Source organism: Hemitrygon akajei, chromosome 5 (assembly GCF_048418815.1).
Source record: "Hemitrygon akajei chromosome 5, sHemAka1.3, whole genome shotgun sequence".
Classification (NCBI taxonomy): Eukaryota; Metazoa; Chordata; class Chondrichthyes; order Myliobatiformes; family Dasyatidae; genus Hemitrygon; species Hemitrygon akajei.
Genome location: NC_133128.1, coordinates 16,558,524 through 16,584,028, shown reverse-complemented (window position 1 = coordinate 16,584,028; position 25,505 = coordinate 16,558,524). Strand labels below are relative to the sequence as shown.

General features: G+C 44.2%; 1 protein-coding gene across 4 annotated transcripts in view; it reads left to right on the top strand.

Annotated features, from left to right (window-relative positions):
* The window catches only part of LOC140727496 (chloride intracellular channel protein 5), a 68,881-nt gene that overhangs the window by 41,896 nt on the left and 1,480 nt on the right, over nt 1-25,505 (top strand). For 2 of the 4 annotated variants that reach the window (XM_073044854.1, XM_073044855.1), the window contains 3 exons: nt 10,759-10,884; nt 13,361-13,467; nt 21,714-21,895. In XM_073044854.1, coding sequence (XP_072900955.1) covers nt 10,759-10,884; nt 13,361-13,467; nt 21,714-21,895 — 415 coding nt within the window. Of the gene's footprint in view, nt 1-7,660; nt 9,864-10,758; nt 10,885-13,360; nt 13,468-21,713; nt 21,896-25,505 lie in introns of those variants that run through there. The other 2 variants (XM_073044857.1, XM_073044856.1) reach the window with 2 other exon arrangements.

Below are 25,505 nucleotides of genomic sequence, written 5' to 3'. Positions count from 1 at the left end.
AGATGTATTTCCTTGCAATATCTGAAATGATTTGTGGAAAACTTAACAGGATTCAAGTTTATTTACTTTGTGAAGCATACAGTGATATATGTCGATTGAATTAACAACGAACACACTCAAGGGCGAGTTGGGGGCAGCTTGCAAACGTCACCACGTATTCCAGCACCAGCATCGCCTAGCCAGACTGCTTAGCTGAACAAAACAGAACACAACAATTAGCAAAAGCAAATGTTGCTCTCTCCCTTCCACACCCATACACAGTCCTCTAACTCCAAAACAGTCCATATTCTCCAGCTTCCAGTGGACCCAGATTTGATGTGGACGTGCAGGCATTGAGCCTTCGACTGCCCCAGCAGACTCGCAGAGGTTCACAGTCTCAGGGCTTCCGGCCAATGGGCCTCAATTTCTGGATCTCCGATTCAACCCATGGGCCTGGATTCCTGTTCGGAGATGCTCTTTGCACAGTATGAGTATAGCTGACTGCATGGTGTGGATTGTGCTCCTCCGAAGTGCTCTTCAGCTTAAACAAGTTCCACTAAATTTGCTAAGTGTTCAGTACAAAATGTATGAAAATTACTTCTTTGTACTCCTTGACTTTCAAGTCTTTTAGAACATAGAACAGTACAGCACAGGAACAGGACCTCGGGCTCACAATATTGTACCGAACCAATTAAATTAGCTATCAAATGGCCAACTAAACTAATCACTTTTGTCTACACAATGTCCATAATCTTCCATTTCCCTCATATTCACATGCCCATCTAAATATCTTGTAAAAAATCCCTCTGCCACTATCCTAGGCACCCCCTCTTAGTGAAAAATCTTGCCCCTCACATCTCCTTTGAAATTACTTCATCTCACTTTAAATGTATGCCCTCTGGCATTAGACATTTCAATCCTTGGAAAAAGATATTGTCTACTCTATCAATGCCTCCAATAATATAATGAACTTCTATCAGATCTCCACTTGTCCAGAGAAAACAACCAAAGTTTGTCTAAAGTATATACCCTCTAATTCAGGCAGCATCACAGTAGACTTCTTCTGCACCCTCCCCAAAGTTTTGACATCCTTCCTACTGTGGGGTGACCAGGACTGTCTGCAATACTCCAGATGTGGCCTAACTGGAGTTTTATAAAGCTGTAGCATAACTTCCTGACTTTTGAACTCAATGCCTTGACCAATAAAGACAATCATGCCATATTGCCACCTTAAGCACCTTATCAACCTGTGTAGCCACTTACAGGAAGCCATGAGCTTGGACCCCAAAATCAGTCTGCTCAGTACACGGTTCGGGATCTTGCCCTTAACAGTGCACTGTGTCCTTACATTTGACCGACCAAGGTGCAATGCTTCATCTTTGGCTTGGTTATCTCCACCCATACCTTCAACTGATCTGTCTGGAGATTGTTTGAGCGATCCAGTGCATCGCTGTCTTCAAGAAGATTGCAGCAAGCAAGTGCATACTCGGATGGTCTTAAGGTGAAGAAACTTCAAGATGAGCACGAGTCAATGTTCAACTCAATTTTGCCAATTAACGTGTCCATTATTGGTGATGAAACTGTTGAGGAAGATTCGGGGCAAATGCTGAAGGTGAATGAGAGTACGGAGCTGACTGCCTTCCCTTTGTTCACTGCTGCGAAGGAGTCTTTGAGCGGCCTGTTACTGCACAGCGTGCTGTGGCAGATAGGTAGACCTCTGTGCTTGTGGTGTCTCTCTCTTTCATTGATGAAGGAAGATGTTACTGTGGTTCTGTATTATGGATTGGACTATTGTGTTTATGGACTGTGGACTTTCTCAGACTTAATGTTTTTATATACTTCGTTTTTTGTCCGCTTCTTTCTGTTTTGTTGTGCGAGGGGAGGTGGTTTGGGGGGTCAATGTTCTTGTTGCATTTCATGCGGGGAAGGTGGAGTTTGGCGGATAGTGGGCTTGATGCTTCTCTCTGAATGAGTTTCATGTTCTTTCTTTGTCTCGTGGCTATCTGGAGAAGATGAATCTCAGAGTTGTTCTTCTCAATAAAATCAATTAAGTTAATAAGACATGACTTGCGCCAAGCAAAACTGCGCTGGCTCTCCCTAATTAGGCGATGTCTATCCTTGTCTCTTGTTACCTTGAAGCTTCAGGAGTTGTGGTCACTGTTCTCTAACTGCTCAACCACTGGAAGGTCAGTGACCAGGCCAGGCTCGTTACTAAACACCCAGTTCAGTATGATGCCTCTTTTGTTGGACCATCTACATATTGATTTAAAAAACCCTTGTGAATGGACCTACCCATAAAGACTCATTATGTCCAAAATGTCCCCTCTGAATGCAGTTGTGTTATTGTCCCTGATTAGTAGTGCAACTCTTTCTCCCCCTCCACTTCACTCCACGTCACCTCCCTCTCTGTCTTTTCTAAAACATCAAAAGTCTGGGACATTAAGCACTGATTCCTGTTCCTCTCTCAACCAAGTCTCTATAATAGCCACAACATCATAGTTTCAAGTACTGATCCATACTCTATGTTCATCACCTTTACCCATAATACTCCTAGTATTAAAATACACATACTTCAAACTATCTATTCCATCGTATCTATTACTTTGTTCCTGCCCATTTTTACTGGGCCTGTCATCTATCTTCTCCATCCCTCCACCTTCTGACCTGCTTCTCTGGTTCTCATTTCCCAGTCAAACTAGTTTAAACCTTCCCATAGAGCACTTGCAAACTTCCTGGCTGGGATAGAGTCATAGAAAAGTACAGCACAGAAACAAGGCCTTCAGCCCATCTAGTCCATACCGAACCATATAAGCTGCCCACTCCCATTGACCTGCAGCAGGAGCACAGCCTTCCATACTCCTCCCATCCATGTACCTATCCAAACTTCACTTGCATGTAGAAATCGAGCGTGATTTCAGCATTGGTTCCCCTCCGGTTTAGATGCACCTATCCCTCTTGTACAGGTCACCCCGCCCCAGAAGACGTCCCAATGATCCAAGAACCTGGAGGCCTGCCCCCGGCACCAGTTACTCAGCCGCTCATTCATCTGTACAGTCATCCTGTTCTTTCAGCTTTAATTTTTGCCGTGCCCGGCGCTGCTGAGGGTTAATGCATTGAGACAGGTGGTTATAACTTGTCAACAACTAGTAGAAGGCAAGATAGATGTATCATGTTGAGTTAAATATATATCTGTTCTTCTTTGGCCTGAACTTATGAGTTTGATGATTCTGGCTTGTGGAATGTGACAGATCTGCCGACGTGGGTTTGGCATGTTGACTGGAGCGTAGAACACTGAGCACGTATAGCACGGTACGGGCCCTTTAGGACCACAATGTCGTGCCAGCCTTAAAACCTACTATAAGATCAAGCTAACTCTTCCCTCCTCAATGTCCCTCCATTTTTCTTTCATCCTGTGCTCATCTGAGAGTCTCTTAAATCTCCCTAATGAATCTGCCTCTACCACCACCTCCGGTGGTACGTTCAATGCAGCCACTACACTCTGTTTTTAAGGAAAAAAACCCTACTTCTCTTCTGATAGCCCCTCTGTACTTTTCTCCGCTCACCTCAACACTATGCCTGACAATATTAGCCAATTCTGCTCTGGGGGAAAAATCTTCTGCTGTATACTCCAGCAGTGTCTCTTATCATCTTGTACACCTCTATCAAAACACCTCTCATCTTCCTTTGCTCCAAAGAGATTAGTCCTAGCTTCTCCTCATGAGACATGTTCTCTAACCTAGGCAGCATCCTGAGAAATTGCCTCTACACCTGAAATTATCATTTAATGATTCTGGCTTGCAGAAAGCTTCTCTCTAAAGCTTCCACATCCTTCCAATAATTAGGAGACCAGAACTCCAAGTGATCTAGCCAGATTTTTATAGAGCTGTGACATTAACTTGCAGCTCTTGAACTCAGTCCTCCGACTAATGAGGACCAACACTCCATACCCCTTCTTAAGCACCCTATTAACTTGCGTGGTAACCTTGTGAGGGATCTGCAGGTGTGGATGCTAGATCCTCCTGTTCCTCCACACTGCTATAAATTCTGCCGATAACCTTGTACTTTACCTTAAAGTTTGACTTTCCAAAGTGAATCAGTTCACACTTTTCTGGATTAAACTCCATTTTCTACTTCTCAGCCCAGCTCTGTATCCTGTCAATGTCCTGCTATAACCTTGTACACTGTCCACAATACCACCGACATTTGTGCAATCTGCAAACTTGCTAACCCGTCTTCCCACTTCCTCATCCAAGTCATTTAGAAAAATAGCAAAGAGTCGAGTGGTCCCGGAACGGATCCCTGCAGAACACTGGGTCTAGGCAGAATGTGCCTCGAGACTGGTTTGTATCAGAACTAAGAATACAGTCTAATGTGTTTAATGAACTTGGTTTCCAACTTTAAAAGCTGAAGAGCAACAAGTAAAATAAACATATGGAAAGATGCAAAGCTGCAAGCCATTTCCTCTTGCCTGAAGCGCAAAGACCCGAAATGAAAAGACACCGTATTTGTCTCAGTATCTCCAGATAACTTCTTGTTGCGTTTGATGACATGGCTTAGAAGGGGGAGCACTTTTCAACTTTTCAGACAAATGCAAGCGTATATTATCGTGCTTTGTGAAACAGAGTGCAGGAAATATGTTGTATCTTGAATAGTCACGGGCAAATTAGAATCATTACTACTTTTACATTCTGTTGTTTAAATTGACGCTTCTTTTGAAGCATAATGTATTTCAAGTCACTTGAAGTCACTTTTTTTTTACAGCGTTAGTTAGATTTGCCTCTACAAATATGACAACACTACAAGAAACACTTTCATTAGTAGAATCTAACTTGTGCTGTATTCTGGCTTCTTCCCCCTTCCTTTCCAGTTCTGATGAAGGGTCTCGGCCCGAAACGTCGACTGTTTATTCCTCTCCAGAGATGCTGCCTGACCGGCTGTTTGTGTGGACTACATTGAGAAAAAAGCTCCATGCCTTTCTGTAGCTTCTCAGTCACTCTTGCTTTGATTCTTGTGTCTCACTCCCAGCGGTTTGGGTTGCAGGTCAGAACTTTGAGAGCAGTGGTTCTCAAGGGACATGGTAGTTGAACGGAAAACGAGGTGCCTCTTATTACCACAATCAGGGACAAGAGGACACATCCTCAATGCTTTAGGATCAGTTTCTGCCCCTCCCATCAGATTTCTGAAAGGGCAATGAAGCATCCCATGAACACTACCTCAGAATTTTTGCTGCCTTTTGCACTTATTTAATGTATTTTTAATATATATTTCTTATTGCAATTTATAGTTTTTAACATATGGTACTGTAATGCTGCCGCAACACAGCACATTTTACGACATATAGCAATGATATTAAAGCTGATTAGGATTCTGTCATTGTCAGCAAAAGTTCATCTTTCTTACAAAGGAGAATAGTGACACCTAGTGATGGTGTCTGGTAATTGCTCTGGTCAAAGTATTTTGTGTGGTTTCCCAATGCCCGGACAAGAGTTCTTACCCGCTCTCTTCAATTATCCTTTAAGCTGCTCTCTATCATTGAGGCCACTGAGTCAATAGAAGTTAAAACTTTATTTTGAATTGAGCAAAAATGTTGTTAAAGAAGGTAATTCTCCAGACTCTATGCACCTTAATGTCATAATGGTTTTCTGTTTATGCATTTGAATATGTGGATGTAGAATTTCATTTGGAAAGGATGTTCAAATATTGTCCAGTGCCTTTCACTCAACATAATAACATTTATGTGTGATTCTTACAGAGGCATGGTCTAACATTTCTCTAATCTGGGATAAGTCTGGGCATGGAAATCTCTGTTAAGACCAGTGTAAGATTTTATGGAGTTTCCAAAAATGGAACTGTTTAAGTGCAATTTGAAAAGAATTGGTTAATTATTGACTGTTATTGTTGGGTCTACTGAAAAATCCTTGTATGTGCATTGATTGCTGATTGGAGTTACTGGACAGAGACTCCCAGAGTTACACAGCCCCTCGGCACAGTTCATCCATGCTAACTGAGTTTCATACCTGAGCTGCCTGACCTGAGTTTGTGTGTGAGTGGCTAGTCCGATTTGCTTGTGTTTGGTCCATATCCCTTTATACCTTTCCTATTCAGGCACCCATCCAATGTAGGAATTGTATCTGCCTCTACCACTTGAACGTGTCTGTTCATTCTACATCCTCAGAGTGGAAAAATTTGCTTCTCAGGTCCTTTTAACATTTCCCCTCTCACCTTAAATATATACTCTCTAGTTTAGACTCCCCTCCCTGGTGAAAGGTTCCTTAAGGTTGTTATAGTTGGGGGTGATAATGGAGACAAGCTCCCTCTACCTATTAAATGCTCCCAATGGCATGCGCCTCAAATAGTCTAGGACAACCAAGTCCAACTCCTGGCCCTCATGTGTGACTTAGAACCGTTTCTACTGACAGGAGATGGAGGCGATGGCGGGTTACTGGTGCCTTAAAACCAGTTGCTTCGGGCAGATGGGGCTCGTCAGCCCTGGTTAGCAGCTCATATAGGGGAAGGAAAACCCTAACTTCAAACCGGCTATACTCACTCCTGGAGAAGGCTTTGGGAGTAAACCCTGAGGGGAAAATCCAGAGCTGGAGACCCTAAGGCAGTTCAATGTTGACTGGCAACTCCTGCGATGCTGCTCTTACCAAACTGTATTGTCACTACCGTTAGAACCATAGAACATTACAGCACAGAAACAGGCCTTTTGGCCCTTCTTGGCTGTGCCGAACCATTTTTCTGCCTAGTCCCACTGACCTGCACCTGGGCCATATCCCTCCAAACCCCTCTCATCCATGTACCTGTCCAAGTTTTTCTTAAATGTAAAAGTGAGCCTGCATTCACCACTTCATTTGGCAGTTCATTCCAAACTCCCACCACTCTCTGTGTGAAAAAGCCCCCCCCTAATGTTCCCTTTAAACTTTTCCCCCTTCACCCTTAACCCATGACCTCTTTTTTTTCTCCCCTAGCCTCAGTGGAAGAAGCCTGCATTCATTCACTCTATCTATACCCATCATAATTTTAGATAGATAGTTAGATACTTTATTCATCCCCATGGGGAAATTCAACTTTTTTTCCAATGTCCCATACACTTGTTGTAGCAAAACTAATTACATACAATACTTAACTCAGTAAAAAATATGATATGCATCTAAATCATTATCTCAAAAAGCATTAATAATAGCTTTTAAAAAGTTCTTAAGTCCTGGCGGTAGAATTGTAAAGCCTAATGGCATTGGGGAGTATTGACCTCTTCATCCTGTCTGAGGAGCATTGCATCGATAGTAACCTGTCGCTGAAACTGCTTCTCTGTCTCTGGATGGTGCTATGTAGAGGATGTTCAGAGTTATCCATAATTGACCGTAGCCTACTCAGCGCCCTTCGCTCAGCTACCGATGTTAAACTCTCCAGTACTTTGCCCACGACAGAGCCCGCCTTCCTTACCAGCTTATTAAGACGTGAGGCGACCCTCTTCTTAATGCTTCCTCCCCAACACGCCACCACAAAGAAGAGGGCGCTCTCCACAACTGACCTATAGAACATCTTCAGCATCTCACTACAGACATTGAATGACGCCAACCTTCTTAGGAAGTACAGTCGACTCTGTGCCTTCCTGCACAAGGCATCTGTGTTGGCAGTCCAGTCTAGCTTCTTGTCTAACTGTACTCCCAGATACTTGTAGGTCTTAACCTGCTCCACACATTCTCCATTAATGATCACTGGCTCCATATGAGGCCTAGATCTCCTAAAGTCCACTACCATCTCCTTGGTCTTTTATACACCTCTATCAAGTCTCCCCTCATTCTCCTACGCTCCAGGGAATAAAGTCCTATCCTATTCAACCTTTCTCTGTAACTCAGTTTCTCAAGTCCTGGCAACATCCTTGTAAACCTTCTCTGCACTCTTTCAACCTTATTAATATCCTTCCTGTAATTATGTAACAAAACTGCACACAATACTCCAAATTCGGTCTCACCAATGTCTTATACAACCTCACCATTACATTCCAACTCTTATACTCAGTACTTTGATTTATAAAGGCCAATGTACCAAAAGCTCTCTTTACGACCCTATCCACCTGTGACACCATTTTTAGGGAATTATGTATCTGTACTCCCAAATCCCTTTGTTCTACTGCACTCCTCAGTGTCCTACCATTTACCTTATATGTTCTATCTTGGTTTGACCTTCCGAAGTGCAATACCTCACACTTGTCCGCATTAAACTCCATCTGCCATTTTTCTGCCCATTCCTCCAACTGGTCCAAATCCCTCTGCAAGTTTTGAAAACCTTCCTCACTGTCCACTTACACCTCCAATCTTTGTATCATCAGCAAATTTGCTGATCCAATTTGCCACATTATCATCCAGATCATTTATATAGATGACAAATAACAATGGACCCAGCACTGATCCCTGTGGCACACCACTAGTCACAGGCCTCCACTCAGAGTAGCAATCCTCCACTACCACTTTCTGGCTTCTTCTGTTGAGCCAATGTCTAATCCAATTTACTACCTCTCCATGTATACCTAGTGACTGAATCTTCCCAACTAACCTCCCATGCGGGACCTTGTCAAAGGCCTTACTGAAGTCCATGTAGACAACATCCACTGCCTTCCCTTCATCCACTTTCCTGGTAACTTCCTCGAAAAACTCTAATAGATTGGTTAAACATGACCTACCACGCACAAAGCCATGCTGACTTTTTCTAATAAGTCCCTGTCTATCCAAATACTTGTAGATCTTATCTCATGGTATTTCTTCCAATAATTTACCTACTATCAATGTTAAACTTACCGGCCTATAATTTCCCGGCTTACTTTTTGAGCCTTTTTTAAACAACGGAACTACATGAGCTATCCTCCAATCCTCTGGCACCTGACCCGTGGATATCGACATTTTAAATACTTCTGCCAGGACCCCTGCAATTTCAACACTCGTCTCCTTCAATGTCCGAGGGAATACCCTGTCAGGTCCTGGGGATTTATCTACTCTGTTTTTTCTCAAGACAGCAAGCACCTCCTCCTCTTTAATCTGTATAAGTTCCATGACCTCCCTACTTGTTTGCCTCATTTCCATAGACTCCATTCCAGTTTCCTTAGTAAATACAGATGCAAAAAACCCATTTAATATCTCTCCCATTTCTTTTGGTTCCATACATAGCTGACCACTCTGATCTTCAAGAGGACCAATTTTATCCCTTGCTATCCTTTTGCTCTTAACATACCTGTAGAAGCTCTTAGGATTATCCTTCACCCTGACTGCCAGAGCAACCTTTGGGTTCCTTTATTCCTTTGGGTTCATCAGATGCGTGGAGAGGGAACTTGCTACATGGGCAGCAGCTTGTTCCCCATATGGTACTGCCCAGGCTTGGTAATCTGGACAGCTAGGAACCAATATCTGGTCAACTCTGACCAATTGGGGCCCTCACCCAGTGAAAAAGATAACCATCCTCCCTATCTCTGCCCCTCATTCTTTATACATTCTACAAGGTCACCTCAGCTTCAGCATATCAATGGGTCAATAATGATAGGTCAACAACTTATAGATTTGTAAGTTCTGAAAGTTAAACACTAGTAAAATCTTAGTATGTAACTCTAACAAAGGTATCATAACACATGGAGATACACGAGACTGCAGATGCTGGAACTATAGCAAAATAAAGTTCCAGAAGAACTCAGTGGGTCAGTCAGCATCTGTGGAGGCAGAAGGATATCTGATGTCACAAGAAAGCCTACAGAGAAGAGGTTTAACACACTGACACAGTGGTGCCAAGATAACAACCTCTCCTTCAATGTCCAAAAAACAAGAGCTGATGGAAGATTACAGGAGGACACAGGCTCAGCCCCAATCAACATCAATGAGACTGCAAATGAGAGGGTGAGTAGTTTCAAGTTCCTCAGTATACACATCATAGAAGATCTTACCTGGGCTGTACACACTGGCTGTGTGGTTAAAATGAAAGCACAACAGCATCTCTTCCACCTCAGGTGACTGAAGAAGTTTGGCATGTGCCCCCAAATCCTCAAGACCTTCTACAGGGGCACCATTGAGAGCATCCTGCCTGGCTGTATCACCGCCTGGTACGGGAACTGCACCAACCTTGATCTCTGGGCACTGCAGAGAGTGGTACGGATAGCCTAGAGCATCTGTGGATGTGAACTTCCCTCCACAGAGGACATTTACGGCAGCAGGTACATAAAGAAGGCCTGGAAGATCCTCAGGGACACCCGTCACCCCAGCTATATTTCAGCTGCTTTTGTCAGGCAAACAGTACCGCTGCATTAAAGCCAGTACCAACAGGCTACGGGACAGCTTCTTTCTACAAGCCATTAGACTTATAAATCCACATGTCTGTACATTGTGACGGAGTCATAACGCAAAGGTTTTTACTCCCTCCTGTTGTGGGACGGATGTAAGATTTAAGTAAGTTCAAATTCAAACATTAATTAATATAGTTCAGGGATTTCAAACCTTTTTTATGCCATGGACCCTTACCATTAACCGAGGGGTCTGTGAAGCCCAGGTTGGGAACCCCTACATCTTTCAAATGATTTTTGCAGGGAGTTTTATAAGGAGAAGTGAGAAGCAAGTTCCTTTGCTCAGGTTCAATTTCCTTCTGCCTCTTTGGATCAGCAAGAGACAATTTTCCGTACGAGCGAGGTGACATTGGCCTCTTTGCTCATGTTTTATTGATCACAGTCATACTAGTTATGTAAGCGAGAGTAGAGAGTCTTTGTGCAGTAAAGTTGAGAATCGCATTGTTTCTCATCAGGAAGCCTGCCGATTTGCAAAATCTGGCTCCTGGCACCAATCCTCCATTTCTGACCTTCAATGGAGAGGTGAAAACAGATGTTAACAAGATAGAAGAGTTCCTGGAAGAAAAGTTGGTGCCACCAAGGTGAGTCTTCATGCATTTCAGATTCAGGTTCATTTATTTATCATGTACATCGAAACATACAGTGAAATGTGTCATTTGTGTAAAAGGCTAACACAAACTAACAATGCGATGGACAAAGAAAGACCATAGTAGAGAGGCAGGACATTGACTTCTGAAGCTTCCGTGTTTGTTTGTTTGTTTATTTAGTGAAATACAGTACAGAAAAGGCCCTTCTGGCCATTCAAGCCGAGCCACCCAGCAACCTCTGATTTAACCCTAGCCTAATCACAGCGCAATTTACAATGACCAATTAACCCACCAACTGGTATGTCTTTGAAAGTAGGAGGAGATTGGAGCTCCCAGAGGAAACCCACGTGGTCACGGGGGCAACATATAAACTCCTTACAGGCAGTGATGGGAGTTGAACCTGGGTCACCTGTACTGTAAAACATTGTGCTAACCACTACACTACTGTGTTGTTTCTGCGATTAAGTGGGTTTACTGTATACCACCCCCACCCCAAAAATTGTGATTTAGCAGATCAAATATAGAACATGGTATAGCACAGTGCAGATCCTATAACTCATGATGTTTTGCTGACTTCAAGGTCAGAAAAGAAGTGGCCCCAGTAGTCTCAGTCAGTGAATCTTCTGTCTATGCTAATATCTCCTGTAAAACATAGTCTCCTGCATTGTTATACAGCCCCATGTGTGGCAGCAACTCAAAGTGCGGGTTAACCTTTAGGGAATCCTGCGCGAGGACTTCCTCATCCCTTTGTGCCTCGGATTTCTGAATTTGCTCCCCATTTGAAAGTAGCCCATGCTTTTATTCCTTCTTCCGAAGTGCATGGCCCTACACTGGAAATGCAGACAGACAGTTACATGGCAAAGGCATTAGAGCAAAAGGAATGGGAGAAGAGTGGACCACTCAGCCCATCGTACCTGTACCTCCATTGAATGAGATAAGTCTTGTCTGTAAGCTGAATGCCACTTTCCTACACCATCACTGTATCTCTCGATTCCCATAGTTCTCATAAGCACCACTGTTTAACTGTCAATTTTATCTTCTCAAGAACTGGGAAAAGTTGCCCATGGACATAGAATGTAAGAACCAAAGGTGAAAGAAAGAATAGGTAATTATGAGTGCCATGACATCTCACGGCAGGATTAGAACATTTGGCCCATCAGGTTTGCTCTGCGTACAGTGGTGCTGAAGACACAGAGAGGAAGAACAGAGATGCTAAGGAAAAATGGTAACTGGCATTTTTTCTCTGAGAACAATTGCTCTATGCGAAACTGAAAGTCTTTCAATCACCACTGTGTCCAGTGGCTCATGGGAGCTGGAAGGGTGATGTCTCGGTGACTCTTCCTGAGGACAGAGGGAGCTGGAAGGGTGATGTCTCGGTGACTCTTCCTGAGGACAGAGGGAGCTGGAAGGGTGATGTCTCGGTGACTCTTCCTGAGGACAGAGGGAGCTGGAAGGGTGATGTCTCGGTGACTCTTCCTGAGGACAGAGGGAGCTGGAAGGGTGATGTCTCGGTGACTCTTCCTGAGGACAGAGGGAGCTGAAGGGGTGATGTCTCGGTGACTCTTCCTGAGGACAGAGGGAGTTTAGAGAGATGACCCAAAGCATCCTGGTCAGGGTGAAACAACCAGTCATTTGACACTGGCCTGATGGAGATTCTGTAGTCTAAGGTTGCTCCCTTTGTGTTGGAGAGGGTAATTTACTGATATATTGATGATTACTGATTCACTTGAGGTGAACCTGCACAGTTAAGTTTGTATATTGACGGGCTCTTGAGTTTAATTGATAATTGTGCAAATCCACAAATTCCTAACATTCCAAAACTAAAATGCCACAGATGTTGCAAATCTGAAATAAAATCACAAATTACTCAGAGGTTGAGTAGTATCTGTGGAGAGAGAAACAAAGTCAGTCTTTCCAGTTGACGAAAAGATTATTGACTTGAAAAAATGAGCTCTCTGTAGCTGCTGCCTGATCTGCTGAGTATCTTCGGAATTTTCTGTTTAATACTCCCAAAAATTATCTGGGTGGTTAATGCATTTGTCAAAAACTCATCATTATTTCTCCAGGGAGACTTGTCACCGTCCTGTCATGCCCACAAATCACTAACCCTAGCTCGTACGTCTTTTGGAATGTGGGAGGAAGCTGGAGAACTGGTAGGAAATCCACACAGTCATGGTGAGAACATGTAAATTCCTTGTAGACGGTGGCGGGAGTTGAACTCCGACCCTATAGCTGATGCTGTAAAGCGCTACACTACTTTGCCAAGAGCAATCATGGTCGTGGAAAAGCCACGATCACCCATGTCAATGACATGCCAGCTAGAACAAACAAACTGAGCTACCGTGATCACTGATGGCAAATCGTACAAAGCCAATGAGTGAGTCTTATGTGAATTGGGTTCTCTTAATACTGTGCAGTATCCCTAAAGGTATTTGCATGGCTGAATGTATAACATGCGTTTATCTCCTAGGTATCCAAAGCTTTCTGCTAGGCATCCAGAGTCTAATTCCGCAGGAGCTGATGTTTTTGCCAAGTTCTCAGCTTACATTAAAAACACCAGGAAAGACATAAATGAGAGTAAGTACCATTGCTGCATTTGGGAGAGATGATAAAATAATGCACAGCATGTCAGTCAGCATCCATTAAGCAAAAGGTGGTTTTGTTTTTCACTGACCAGAACTATGCTTGGTAAAGAAAGTTCAAAGTAAAATTTATTATCAGAGCACATACATGTCATTATATACAACCCCGAAATTCTTTTACTGTGGGTACACTTAGCAAATCTATAGAACAGTAACAGGATCTGTAAACTGTAAACAAACTACAAATGCAGTTATAAATAAATAGCAATAAATAACGAGCATGAAATAACACGATAGGAGTCCTTAAAGGAGTGTAGTTATCCTGTTTTGTTGATTGAGAGGTAGTAATGTTCCTGAGGCACTTGTACCTTCTACCTGAAGGCAGCAGCAAGGAAAGAGCACGGCCTGGGTGGTGAGGATCTCTGATGATGGATGCTGCTTTGCTCTGGCAACATTTCATGTAGATGTGCTCAAAGGTCGGGAGGGTTTTACTCGTGATGTACCTGGCTGAATCCACCAACCTTTGTAGTATTTTCTGCTCAAAGGCAGTGGTGTTCCCATACTGGGCCGCAATGCAGCCAATCAGCACGCTCCCCACGCACATCTGTGGGGGTTTGTCAAGGTTTATGATGACTTGCTGAATCTCCACAGACTCCTGAGGAAGTAGAGGTGCTTTCTCTTCACCTAGAGAAGTGGGATGCTTATGTGAGAATGCTGTTCTTGGATTACAGTTCAGCATTCAACACCATAATTCCCTCCAGGCTTGACAAGTAGCTCAGAGACCTCGGCCTTCACCCTGCATTATGTAGCCAGATCCTGGACTTGCTGTCAGATCACCAGCAGGTGGTAAGAGTGGGCTCCCTCACCTCTACCCCTCTGACCCTCAACACAGGAGTTCCCTGTCCTGTGTTCTAAGCCCCCTCCTTTACTCTCTGTTCACCCATAACTGTGTCGCCACCCATTGCTCTAATCTGTTAATTAAATTTGCTGATGATTCTACATTGATTGGCCTAATCTTAAATAATAATGACGCAGGCTATAGAGAAGCGTCACTCTATCACCCTGACACAGTGGTGTCAAGTAAACAACCTCTCCCTCAATGTCACAAAAACAAAGGAGCTGGTTGTGGACTACAGGAGGAATGGAGACGGTCTAACCCCTATTGACATTAACTGATCTGTGGTTGAGAGGGTGAACAGCTTTAAGTTGCTTGGTATACACATCACCGAGGACCTCATGTTGTCCGTACATACTAGTTGTGTGTTGAAAAAAGCACAACAGCACCTCTTTCACCTCAGATGTTTGAAGAAGTTCGGCATGAGTCCCCAAATCCTGAGGACTTTCTATAGAGGCACAATTGAGAGCGTCCTGACTGGCTGCATCACTGCCTGGAATGGGAACCATACTTCCCTCAGTCGCAGGATTGGTGCCATCAGCCCAGTGCGTCTGTAGATGTGAACTTCCCACTATTCAGGATATTTACAAAGACAGGTGTCACCAAAACACCAGGAAAGACATAAATGAGAGTAAGTACCATTGCTGCATTAGGGAGAGATGATAAAATAATGCGCAGCAGGTCAGTCAGCATCCATTAAGCAAAAGGTTGTTTTGTTTTTCACTGACTAGAACTATGCTTGGTAAAGAAAGTTGATCTTCTTGAAGGATCATTGGGGACCAGAGTCACCCCAACCACAAACTGTTCCAGCTGCTACCATCCGGGAAACGGTACCACAGCATAAAAGCCAGGACCAACAACAGGCTCCGGGACAGCTTCTTCCACCAGGCCATCAGACTGATTAATTCATGCTGACGCAATTGTATTTCTATACTATATTGACAGTTCTGTTGTACCTACAAATTACTATATTTGCACATTGCACATTCAGATGGAGATATAACTTAAAGATTTTTACTCCTCGTATGTGAAAGACGTAAGAAATAAAGTCAATTCAATTCAGTTCAATAATATTTGTATGATGGGTCGAGGACAGGTCCTCTGAGATGGTGACAGCCAGGAATTTAAAGTTACTGAACCCTCTCCACCTCTGATCCTCCAATGATTATTGCCTTATGGACCTCTGGTTCCCCTCTCTTGAAATCTAGAATCATTTCCTTGATCTTATTGACATTGAGTAGAAGGTTCTTGTTATTACACCACTCAGCCAAATTTTCAGTCTCCCTCCTGTATGTTGATTCATCACCAGCTTTGATAACGACCCACAACAGTGGTGTCATCAGCAAACTTGTATATGGTGTTGGAGCTGTACTTAGTCACACAGTCATAGGTGGAAAGCAGGTAGAGCGGGGGCTAAGTACACATCCCTGCAGTGCTCCTGTGCTGATGGAGACTGTGGAGGAGATGTTCTTGCCAATTCAGACTGACTGGGGTCTATAAGTGAGGAGATCCAGGATCCAATTGCACAAGGAGTTTTTGAGGGCCAGGTCTTGGAGTTTACTGATAGGTTTTGAGGGGATGATTATGTTAAATGCCGAGCTGTGTTGATAAAGAGCATCCTGATGTATGCGTCTTTACTGCCCAGATGTTCCAGGGTTGTGTGAAAAAAACAGAGATTGCATCTGCTGTAGACCTGTTGCTCCAGTAGGCTAATCAGAGCAGATCGAAGTCGCTACTCAGGTAGGAGCTGCTATGCTTCAACACTGGCCTCTCAAGACACTTCATCACTGTGGATGTAAGTGCCATAGGGTGATAGTCATTGAAACAGGTTACTACGCTCTTCTTGAGCGCCAGTACAATTGAAGCCTGCTTGAAGTAGGTAGGTACTACACACTAGTGAAGTGAAAAGTTGAAGATATCCATGAATACACACAGGTCTTCAGTACATGGCCTGGTCTTCCATCTGGATCAGATGTTTTCCTTGAATTCACTCTCTGGAAGGCAGCCCGCACATCATCTTCAGATACTGAGACCAAAGGATCATTGGGAGACACGGGGGTGCCTGATGGTTCCTCCCTGTTTTGGTGATCAAAGCGAGCGTAGAAGGCATTGAGCTCATCCGGATACGAAGCTTTGCTGTCCCCCCGTTGCTTATGTTTATGGCATACAGACGCTGCCACAGTTGTCAAGCATCCCTCATTGATTCCAGTCTAGTCTGAAATCTCCACTTTGACTGAGAGGTGGCTTTCCAGAGATTATACCAGAAGGTCAAGAAATTGAAAGGCAAACTCTGTAGGTGATGCTGAGTGGTGCTGTTAGAAGACTGTTAGATACGTGGGTTATGACTGAAGGAAAAAAAATGACTGGAGTAGTGTAGCACTTTCATGCAAGGGTGTTTATTAGGTGCATCAAAAATCAAACTTACCAGAATTAGTGAAAAGAAAGCTGCCAATATTATCCAATAACACTTCCATACTTTGTCCAACATGATCTCCTGGCAGCCCTTCTCTCTCCCGCCCCCCCTTCCTCTCCCCCAGCAGTGAGCTCTGTTTATTAGGCACCAGGGCATATCGTGTTTAATTACCCACAAAGTTCACTTAAGACTACACATGTTTTAGAATATGAGCACCCCACAATGTTGTTACAGATTACAAAATAAACGGACGTATCTACCTTAAATACTGTATACAGACACATATGCACATTTTCACATCCCCATGGCTAAAGAAATGGAATATTCTAGGTGTGTGGTGGGAAAGGCAACATAAAGCCAATCCATTATGTAAAATATACCAAGGAAGACAATGACATGGGCACCCTCAGTAGAATGACAAGTCAGTGTCTGTGTGTATTTGTGCACGGGTGAGTGTGTAAATGTGCGTGTGTAAGGAGTGCATTTACCAAGCTCTCTCTGTCACAGACTATTGAATGGTTCCCTAGTACAAGTGTGGTTCTTGACCTCACAATCCACCTCATGATCTTGCACCTTACTGTTTACCTGCACCTCACTTTCTCTGTAGCTGCTGCACTTTATTCTGCACGGTTATTAATTTACCCTGTTCTACCCTAATGCATTGTCTAATGATCTGATCAGTATGCAAGACGAGCGTACTGTATCTCAGTACCTGCGACAGTAAAAATCCAAATCCATTTCTGACCTGGGAGAAAGGTACTGGTTATTCACTTTATCTATGCCTTTTATCAGAAACACCTCTATCTAATCACTTCTCATACTCCTTCAATCCAAAGAGAAGAGCCCTTGCTTGCTCAGACTTTCCTCATAAGACATGCTGTCTAATCCAGGCTGTATCCCGGTAAATCTCCTCTACACCCTCTCTAAGGCTTCCATGTCTTTCCTATGATGAAGCAACCAGAACTGAATACAATATTCCAAGTGTGCTTGAACCACTGACTAAGATTGATTAAATTTGATTGATTGTATTAATAAAAAGTATCTCGGAATTTCAAAACGCAAACACGAGGAAATCTGCAGATGCTGGAAATTCAAGCAACACACACAAAATGCTGGTGGAACACAGAAGGCCAGGCAGCATCTATAGGGAGAAGCACTGTCGACGTTTCAGGCCGAGATCCTTCGTCAGGTCTAACTGGAAGAAAAGATAGTAAGAGATTTGAAAGTAGGAGGGGGAAATGCAAAATGATAGGAGAAGACCGGAGGGGGTGAGATGAAGCTAAGAGCTGGAAAGGTGATTGGCAAAGCGATACAGAGCTGGAGAAGGGAAAGGATCATGGGATGGGAGGCCTCGGGAGAAAGAAAAGGGGAGGGGAAGCACCAGAGGGAGATGGAGAACAGGCAAAGAGTGATGGGCAGAGATCTTTTTTGCCAATCACCTTTCCAGCTCTTAGCTTCACCCCACCCCCTGCTGTCTTCTTTCATTTTGGATTTCCCCCACCCCCTCCTACTTTCAAATCTTTACTATCTTTTCTTTCAGTTAGTCCTGACGAAGGGTCTCGGCCCGAAACGTTGACAATGCTTCTTCCTATAGATGCTGACTGGCCTGCTGCGTTCTACCAGCATTTTGTGTGTGTTCTCTGTAAGGTTTTTATACTTTGATTTAGCACAGTGCCACCTGGTGGTTACAGTAGGTAATAGTAATATTATCCACTATTTGACACTGCAGTCTTTCTTGCCTGTTTGGTGTGATGGTTGGTTGACTGTTTTGTCAACCACTCCCCCATCCCAGCCAGAATACCATATTGTTCCATTACTTAAAAGCACAGAAGACCAATGGAGTTTGCACTTGCAGTGAAGGATAGATAGATAGATACTTTATTCATCCCCATGGGGAAATTCAACATTTTTTCCAATGTCCCTTACACTTGTTGTAGCAAAACTAATTACATACAATACTTACCTCAGTAAAAATATGATATGCATCTAAATCACTCTCTCCAAAAGCATTAATAATAGCTTTTAAAAAGTTCTTAAGTAGTTTACTTAAATACATTAAATACAATCAACCCCGGCACTTTAACATATCTTACTCCTGGCGATTGAATTGTAAAGCCTAATGGCATTGGGGAGTATTGACCTCTTCATCCTGTCTGAGGAGCATTGCATCGATAGCAGCCTGTTGCTGAAACTGCTTCTCTGTCTCTGGATGGTGCTATGTAGAGGATGTTCAGGAGGATAAGAGGAGACTTGATAGAGGTGCATGGGATGTCAAGAGGGATAGATAGAGTGGATAGCCAACATTTTTTTCCTAGAGTAACAATGGTTAATGCCAGAGGACATCCTCTTAATGTGACTGAAGACAAATTTAGGGGAGAAGTCAGAGTTAGGTTTTTTACAGTGTCGGGATGTACTGCTGGGGGTGGTGATAGCACCAGATATGTTAGGGTCATTAAAAAGATTCTTAGATAAGCACATGGATGAAAGAAAAATGGTGGTAGGGTTATGGACTGTATAGGAGCGGTTTAGATTGCTCTTGGAGTAGGTTAAAAGGATGGTACGACATCAGTGTTGTATGTTGTTGGCTGGTGTGGGCGGAGATGTAATGTGAAAGGATGGAAACAAACTAAGTAAATCGCAATATCATTCAAGAAAGGAAGGTGGGAGTGTAGACTGTATAAAAGCAAACTAAAGATTAAACAAAAAATCTGAAATTAATTTATTTTCCCAGTCAGAAGCATGCTGAAAAAGTTTATCCCTTTTGCCAATCAACTTTCCAGCTCCTAGCTTCATCCCTCCCCCTCCTGTCTTCTATCATTTCGGATCTCCCCCTCCCCATCCTACTTTCAAATCTCTTACTATCTCTTCTTTCCGTTAGTCCTGACGAAGGGTCTCGGCCTGAAACGTCGACCGTACTTCTTCCTATAGATGCTGCCTGGCCTGCTGCGTTCCACCAGCATTTTGTGTGTGTTGCTGAAAAAATTTACTAGCTTTCCCTCTCTTTACTGTCAAAACAAATTTCACATTAATATTTAACATTCAAGTTTATTTGTCACATGTAGATTGAAATTTACTGGACAGTGAAACGCATCATTTGTATTAACAGCCAACACACCTGCAGGTGTGCTGGGGACTGGACACAAATGTCGCCACACATTCTGGCACCAACATAGCATCCCGCAGTTCTTGGTAGAACAACACAGAACACAGCAGTGCAGGGAAATGGATCAGCCATGGAGCAGACTCAATGGGCCAAATGTCCTAATTCTGCACCAATATTTATTGATCGTATGGTCTTACAGCAAGCAACAAAACAACAACAGCAAAAACAACACGAGTGAATCTGCAGATGCTGGAAATAAATAAAAACACAAAATGCTGGCAGAACTCAGCAGGCCAGACAGCATCTATGGGAGGAGGTAGTGACGACGTTTCGGGCCGAAACCCTTCATCAGGAGTGAAGTAACATGGGATGGTCGAGGGGGGATAAGAAGTGGGGGGAGGGATGAAGTAGAGAGCTGGGAAGTGATAGGCTGGAGAGAAATGGGCTAGGGGGAAGGTGGAGAATTATGGGAAATGAAAGAGAAAGAAAGGTAGGGCTGGGGGGAGATTATAGTGAGGGGGGAAAAGAGAGAGAAAGAGAACCAGACTAAAATAATAGATAGGGATTGGGTATCAACGGAGGTCTGTGAGTTGAATGTTCGTGCCGGCAGGTAGGAGGCTACCTAGGCGGGAGATAAGGAATTGCTCCATCAACCTGCGTGTGGCCTCATCTTGATGGTAGCGGAGGCCATGGACAGACATATCAGAGTGGGAGTGGTCTGTGGAATTGAAGTGTGTGGCCACAGGGAGATCCCGCCACTGCTGGAGGACTGAGCGCCGGTGTTCGGTGAAATGGTCTCCCAGTCTGCGGCAGGTCTCCCCAATGTATAAATGGCCACATCGGGAGCACCGGATACAGTATATCACCCCAGTTGACTCGCAGGTGAAGTGGTGCCTCACCTGAAAGGACTGTCTGGGGCCTGGGATGGTGGTGAGGGAAGAAGTGTGGGGGCAGGTGTGGCACTTCTTCCATTTGCAGGGATAAGTGCCTGGAGGGAGGTCGATGGGGAGGATGAATGGACAAGGGAGTCACGTAGGGAATGATCCCTGCGGAAAGCCGAAAGTGGGGGGGAGGGGAAGATGTGTCTCTGGTGGTGGGATCCCGTAGGAGGTGGCGGAAGTTACGGAGGATTTTACGTTGGATCTGTAGGCTGGTAGGGTGATAGGTGAGAACCGGGGGACTCTATCCCTGGTGGGCTGGCAGGGGGATGGAGTGAGGGCAGAGGTGCGTGAAATATGGGAGACACGATGGAGGGCAGAGTTGATAGTGGACGAAGGGAAGCCCCTTTCTTTAAAAAAGGAAGACATCTCCTTTGTCCTAGAATGAAAGGCCTCATCCTGAGAACAAATGCGGCAGAGGTGGAGGAATTGAGAGAAAGGGATAGCATTTTTGCAGGAGACAGGGTGGGAGGAGGAATAGTCTAGGTAGCTGTGAGAGTCTGTAGGTTTGTAGTAGACATCGGTGGATAGGCTGTCTCCAGAGATAGAAACAGAAAGATCTAGAAAGGGGAGGGAGGTGTCAGAAATAGACCAGGTGAATTTGAGGGCGGGGTGAAAGTTGGAGGTGAAGTTAATGAAGTCGACGAGCTCAGCATGTGTGCAGGAAGCAGCACCGATGCAGTCATCGATATAACGCAAGAAAAGAGGAGGACAGATACCGGTGTAGGCTTGGAACGTAGATTGACCAGTGTGGGCTTGGAACAAGCCCTGTTCCTGCTTCTTTCCCACTGACATGCTGACCCCAGGACAGTTCTCCAGTGGATATAGTGACCATATAAGTCAGTGATAATAATTCTGAGTCTGATTCACCTGTCAGTTGTATTTTTTGCAGGTTTGGAAAAAGCCTTGCTGAAAGCTCTGAAGAAACTGGACGATTATTTAAACACACCTTTACCTGAAGAGATAGATGCTAACAGCACAGAGGAAGAACTTTGTTCCCATAGGAAATTCCTTGATGGAGATGACTTGACCTTGGCAGATTGTAACCTCCTGCCAAAGCTTCACGTTATCAAGGTTTGTCTTGTTTCATCTTTAAACTCGCGTGGGGTGGGAGATGGATTTTGAGAATAATTGATTTGAAGTTTACGTGGCACTGAGAATGCTGCAGGAACTCAGGACCCGGACAAATACACCACTGTTGTTACAGACTTTATAGAAGCAATTGTAAATGAGTGTGTCCCCTCAAAATCATTCTGAATCTTTCCCAAGCAGAGGCCCTATTTAAACCATGACTTCTGCAATCTGCCGAGGGCCAGATCAGTCGCATTCAGGTTGGCCACCAATTTAAATACAAGAGGTCTCGGTGCGATTTCTGGAGAGTCATCTCATGTGTAAAGTGACAATTTTGGACCAAACTTGAATCACTGGAAAGGAAGCCTGACAGCTGCGACAGGGCTTGAATGCTATCACCTCTTCCGGTCCAGGTGGTGCTTGCATGCAACACTTGTTCTGGATAGATCATGAAACCATTTTTCATCACTACTTTTATGTCTTTAACATTTCTTTCTCGTCTTGAATGTAATTCTGGGGAACTGTCGGAGCCTTTGCTTCACTGTTTGGAAATTGTTTGAGTGCTTCAACGGTCTGCTGTCCCCGAGATTGCGGGAGGCACAGACAGTGTGAACGAACCTCACAGTGAGCAGGCTGCAGGGTAGTGTGCAAGCCGATGTTTGAGCCCACTTCACTGATTAAAGCTTCCATTGTTCGCTGCTTAAAGTGACGAGGGTAAGTGAAACATCAAGGCGAGTGCGGAAGTTTGGAGATCGTTTGGGTGTTTCAGCGCCCTGCTGTCTCCGAGACTCTGGGAGGCAGGGACAGTGTGAGCAAACCTGGAGGTGAGAAGGCTGCGGGGTAGCATGCAAGCTGATGTTTGACCCCATTTTCTGATTATATTTTCCATTGTTTGCCGATTAAAGTGACAGGCGATTGAACCACCGAGGCAAGTGCAGAAGTTTGGAGATTGTTTGGGTGTCCCAGCGCTTCGCAGTCTCCGAGTGGATTCCTGGAGGCAGTGTCTGCGAACCTTGTAGTGGGCAGGCTACAGGATGAGGTGCATGCTGATGTTTGGCTCCATTTCACTGATGAAAGCTCCCATTGTTTGCCAACTAATGCAATGAGGGCAATTGAAGCGAGCGCGGAGGGTGAGCGCCAGCTGCCTGTCTATTGATCGGTTGCTGTGTACTGGAGAGGGAAAGCTCTGCTGCAGTATCCGGGCCCAGAAAGTATCATTTGCAGGTTTTCTGCATTTTGGAATTGGACTTTGGACTATAGACTATTTTTCAGTCGTATAGTATTTTTATATTCTGTTTTCTCACCTGATCTCATGGGTTTTTTTTGTGCAGGAGGAGGGATTTAGGGGTCGATGTGTCTGATCTGTTTTGCTTGTTTTTTTGTGGGGGAAGGAAGGATTTGTGGGTCGATGTGCCTGTTCCGTTTTTGTTCGTTTCTTTTTGCTGTGAGGTGGGATTTGGAGGTTGACGGTTTCTTTTTCTTTCTTGGTTTCATGGCTACCCGGAGAGTTGAGGAATTTCAGAGTTGTATAATTTGATTTTTAAAAAATGATGGTTTGAGCCTCCTATAAAGTGAAATCAAGTGACATACAGCAGAGACAACAAAATTTCTGCCCAGATGAGCTCAACGTCTTTTATGCTCACTTTGACCGTCAAAAACAGAGGCACCTTCACAAACTCTCACAACTCGGACGACCCTGTGATTTCAGTGCTTGAGGCCGACGTGAGAGCATCTTTCAGGAGGATGAACCCACGGAGTGTAACCGGCCCAGACAGAGTACTTGGCTTGAGTACTAAAGACCTGTGCGGGCCAACTGGCCCGACGTGCCTGATCCGTTTTTTTGATCTTTAACCTCTCAATTTTGTCAGTCTTAGATTTGCACCTGCTTCAAACAGGTTTCAGTTATACTGGTATTATACTAAGAATAATGTGGTAGTCTGTCTCAATGACCGTCATCCAGTAGCACTTACATTCACTGTGCTGAAGTGCTTTGAGAGGTTGGTGATGAAACGCATCAACTCCTGTCTGAGAAGTTCATTCCAATTTCCCTGCTGGAGCAACAGGTCATCAGCAGATGCCTTTTCGTTGTCTCTTCACTCAATCCTGGAGCATCTGATCAGCGAAGAGGCATACATGACAGTGCTCTTCATTGACTGCAGCTCGGCATTCAATAGTATCAAACCCTCAAAACTAACCAATAAACTTCAAATCCTAGGCTGTAATACTTCTTTGTGTAACTTGATCCTCGATTTCCTCACTTGCCAATCCCGGTTATTTTGGATTGGCAACAACGTCCCCTCCACAGTCTCCCGTCAGCACTGGTGCTCCACAAGACATTGTGCTTGGCCCCCTGCTCTACTCGCTTTACACTTATGACTGTGTGGCTAAGCACAGCTCCAATGCCATATTTAAGTTTGCCAGTGACACCACTGTCATTGGCTGAATTAAGGATGATGACGGATCAGCATATAGGAGGGATATTGAAATCTGGCTGAGTGATGTCATAACATCAGCATCTCGCTCAGTGTCAGCAAAACCAAAGAGCTGATTATTGACTTCAGGATGAGGAAACTGGAGGTCTGTGAGCCAGTCCTTATAGAGGGATCAGAGGTGGAGAGGACCAGCAATTTTAAATTCCTCTGCGTTATCACATAAGTACAATTATGAAGAACGCATGGCAACACCTCTACTTTCTTAGAAGTTTACAAAGTTTTGGTATGTCATCTAAAACTTTGACAAACTTCTACAGATGTGTAGTGGAGAGTACATTAACTGGTTTCATCAGAGCCTGGTACAGAAACACCAATGCTCTTGAATGGAAAAGCCTACAAGAAGTAGTGGATACAGTGCAGTCCATCATGGGTACAGCCCTCTCCACCACTGAGCACCTCTGCACGAAGGAGAGAAGCATCCATCATCAGGGACACCCACCATCCAGAACATGCACACTTCTCACTGCTGCCATCAGGAAGAAGGTACAGGAGCCTCAGGACTCACACCACCAAGTTCAGGAACAGTTATTACCCCTCAACCATCAGGTTCTTGAACCAAAGAGGGTAACCTCACTCGCCCCATCACTAAACTGTTCCCACTGAGCAGGACTCACTTTCAGTGACTCTTCATCTGATATTCTTGATACTTATTTATTATTATTAATTCTTTCTCTTTTGTTTTGTACTTGCACTGTTTGTGTTCTGCCCCATTGGGTGTGGCCTTTTATTGATTCTGTTGTATGTACTGATTGTCTGCTAGTAAGTGAATCTCAGGGTTGTATATGCTGACATAGAGGTACATTGATAATAGATTTGCTTTGAACTTTGAACTCAGCAGATCAGGCCCAATCTATGGAGAAGAATAAACAGTCAAGACTTTGGGCAGAGACCCTTTATCATGACTGGATAATAAGGGTGAAGAAGCTAGACCAAGAAGGTGATAGGTGAGACCAGGTGGATGGGGCAGGGAGGAAGAAGAGAGAAGCTGGGAGTTGATAGGTGGAAAAGGTAAAGGGCTGAAGAAGAAGGAATCTTTTGCATACTAGGGGAATTAAGGATTACGGAGAAAAGGCAGGCAGGTGGAGATGAGTCCATGGCCAGATCAGCCATGGGCTTATTGA